The 2637-nt window shown below is 59.9% G+C and overlaps 1 protein-coding gene across 1 annotated transcript in view; it reads left to right on the top strand.

The window, feature by feature from the left end:
* Positions 1-2637, top strand: part of LOC102248493 (neurogenic locus notch homolog protein 2) — a 52176-nt gene that overhangs the window by 38268 nt on the left and 11271 nt on the right. Inside the window, 3 exon segments of the mRNA XM_014529703.1 lie at positions 44-225; positions 934-1099; positions 1101-1287. Of these exon segments, the coding sequence (XP_014385189.1) occupies positions 44-225; positions 934-1099; positions 1101-1287 (535 nt within the window).

The raw sequence follows: 2637 nt of genomic DNA, 5'->3' as shown, positions 1-2637 counted from the left end.
CGACGCCCCAGTCACCCTCCCTCCGGCGCCTGCCCACCTGCAGCTCCTGCTTCAATGGCGGCACCTGCGTGGATGGCATCGACTCCTTCACCTGCCTGTGCCCGCCTGGCTTCACGGGCAGCTACTGTGAGCACGACATCAACGAGTGTGACTCGCGGCCCTGCCTGCACGGCGGCACCTGCCAGGACAGCTACGGCACCTACAAGTGCACCTGCCCGCTAGCACGTGCTCCTGGGGGTCTGGATGGCCAGCCTGGCCCTGGCCTGGCCTGTGCTGCCCCCGGAGGAGGCAGAGCTGCTGGACGGGCGGTCATCCAGGCCAGGGAGCAGAGGTCTGTGGAGAGAGCAGGGACCAGGTGATGCAGGGGAAAGATTGGTTGTACAGGGTTTTTTTTTGTTTTGCTTTAATATATCCTTATTCCAGAGAGGGAGAGGGAGAGAGAGAGAAACATCCATGATGAGAGAGAATCACTGATCGGCTGCCTCCCGTACGCCCCCCACTGGGGGTCAAGCCTGCAACCTGGGCCTGTGCCCTGACCCAGAATCAAACCCGGGACCCTTCAGTCCACAGGCCAGCGCTCTATCCACTGAGTCAAACCGGCTAGGGTGGCTGGGGAAGGATTGTTAAAAGCTCATGTTTTTATGGGAAATATACAAAAGTATTAATGGTTGACCTGCCTGAGGAGATTTTCACATAAATACCAATTACAAAAACTCCCAGCAAAAGCGTCTACTGATACAAGATCTTCCTTGGAGGAAAGGGGTCTGGATTTGCTGGGGGGGAGAGAGAGAGAGAGAGAGAGAGAGAGCGAGAGGCCCCGCCCAGTCCCAGGCTACCCCCTCCCACATGTAGTGGGAGCCCGCGGGCCTCAGTCTCCACCTCTGTGGGTTGGGCGTGAGGTTTTCTGGTGCGTGTGGGCTGCGCGGCCGGGAGGGGGGTATGAACGCTGCCCTCGCCCCCAGAACCTGGTGCGCTGGTGCGACTCCTCGCCCTGCAAGAACGGCGGCAAGTGCTGGCAGACCAACGTCCTGTACCGCTGCGAGTGCCACAGCGGCTGGACCGGCCTCTACTGCGCACACTCCTGCCACCGTGCGCCTCACAGGCATCGACGTGACCCACCTGTGCCGGAACGGCGGGCTCTGCATGGACGCGGACAACACGCACCACTGCCGCTGCCAGCCGGGCTACACAGGCAGCTACTGCGAGGACCAGGTGGACGAGTGCTCGCCCAGCCCCTGCCAGAACGGGGCCACCTGCACCGACTACCCCGGTGGCTACTCCTGCGAGGTGGGGACCCATCCCGGGGGAGGGAGGGATGTGTCTGGTGTGGCACTGAGTGCTGGGCCCTGGGTTAGAAGCCAGCTCAGTAGGGAAGACTCAGCCCAGCAGATGCGGATGCCTTAACCAGGGAAGGCTGCCTGGAGGAGGTGTCCCGAGGGGGAGGAGGGAGTGGCTGGAAGAAGAAGATGCACTGAGAAGTTGGACAGGGTTTCCCTCCTGTAGGATTTTTCCCCCTTGTTCACCTGACACCCCTCCTGAGACCCCCCACATCTCTCTCAGGAGATGGGGCCTGGCCCCTGCTCTGGGCCATGACTTAGTTTATTGGAGCCCTTCTCAGGGTCGGCTGGACAAGAGTCTGCCTCCGGGTCAGCCCGATGTGCCGCTGACACCCCCTGCACCGAGGGGCTGGCCCTGCACACGTGTCTGCTGAGGCCTCCCCTGTCCTCATGCCCCTCAAGGTCATCTCTCGTGTCCGTGAACTTGACTTGCAGAGCAGTTTTATTGATTTACTTATTTGTTTGCTTAATATCTTCTTATTGATGTCAGAGAGGAAGGGAGAGGGGGAGAGAGAGAGAAACATCAATGACGAGAGAGAATCATTGATCGGCTGCCTCCTGCACGCCCCCCACTGGGATTGAGCCCGCAACCCGGGTACGTGCCCTTGTCCAGGCTAGAACCTGGGACCCTTCAGTCCGCGGGCCGACGCGCTATCCGCTGAGCCACACCAGCCAGGGCCAGAGCAGTTTCAGATTCTCAGAACAATCCTGCGGAAAATAGGGTTCCCAGTTCTGCTATTAGCTGCTTGGTCCCGGGGTCCACTGTTACTGTGGACACTGTTACTATCGACGAGCTGACGTCGATGCCTTGTTACTAAGCCAAGGCCGCAGCGCTCCCCCGGGCGCAGGCTGGCTCCCATGTTGCTCTGCGGGCTCTGGATTCTGACATGCAGAGTGAGGCGTCCGCCGTGGGACGCACGGCGTCGGTGTTGTCTCCTGGGGCCCTGGGAACCCTGTGTGTTCGCCTGTGCGTCCTGTTGCCCTTCCCGCCAACCTGAGCTTTTTATGTTCACAGAAGAGCTCTTTACTTTTTTATTTTTTTAACATATATTTTTACTGATTTCAGAGAGGGCGGGAGAGGGCGAGAGAGGAACATCAATGATGAGAGAGACTCATTGGTCGGCTGCCTCCTGCACGCCCCGCACTGAGGATCCAGCCCGCAACCCGGGCCTGTGCCCTGACCGGGAATCGGACCGTGACCTCCTGGTTCCTAAATCAACGCTCAACCACTGAGCCACCCGGTCGGGCCACAGAATATCTCTTTAAGGGGTTCTGCTGCCCAGGGAAAGGCGGCCGGCCC

Source organism: Myotis brandtii, unplaced genomic scaffold (assembly GCF_000412655.1).
Source record: "Myotis brandtii unplaced genomic scaffold, ASM41265v1 scaffold691, whole genome shotgun sequence".
NCBI lineage: Eukaryota > Metazoa > Chordata > Mammalia > Chiroptera > Vespertilionidae > Myotis > Myotis brandtii.
The sequence above is the reverse complement of the archived record's forward strand: the minus strand, read 5'-3'. Positions and strand labels throughout refer to the sequence as shown.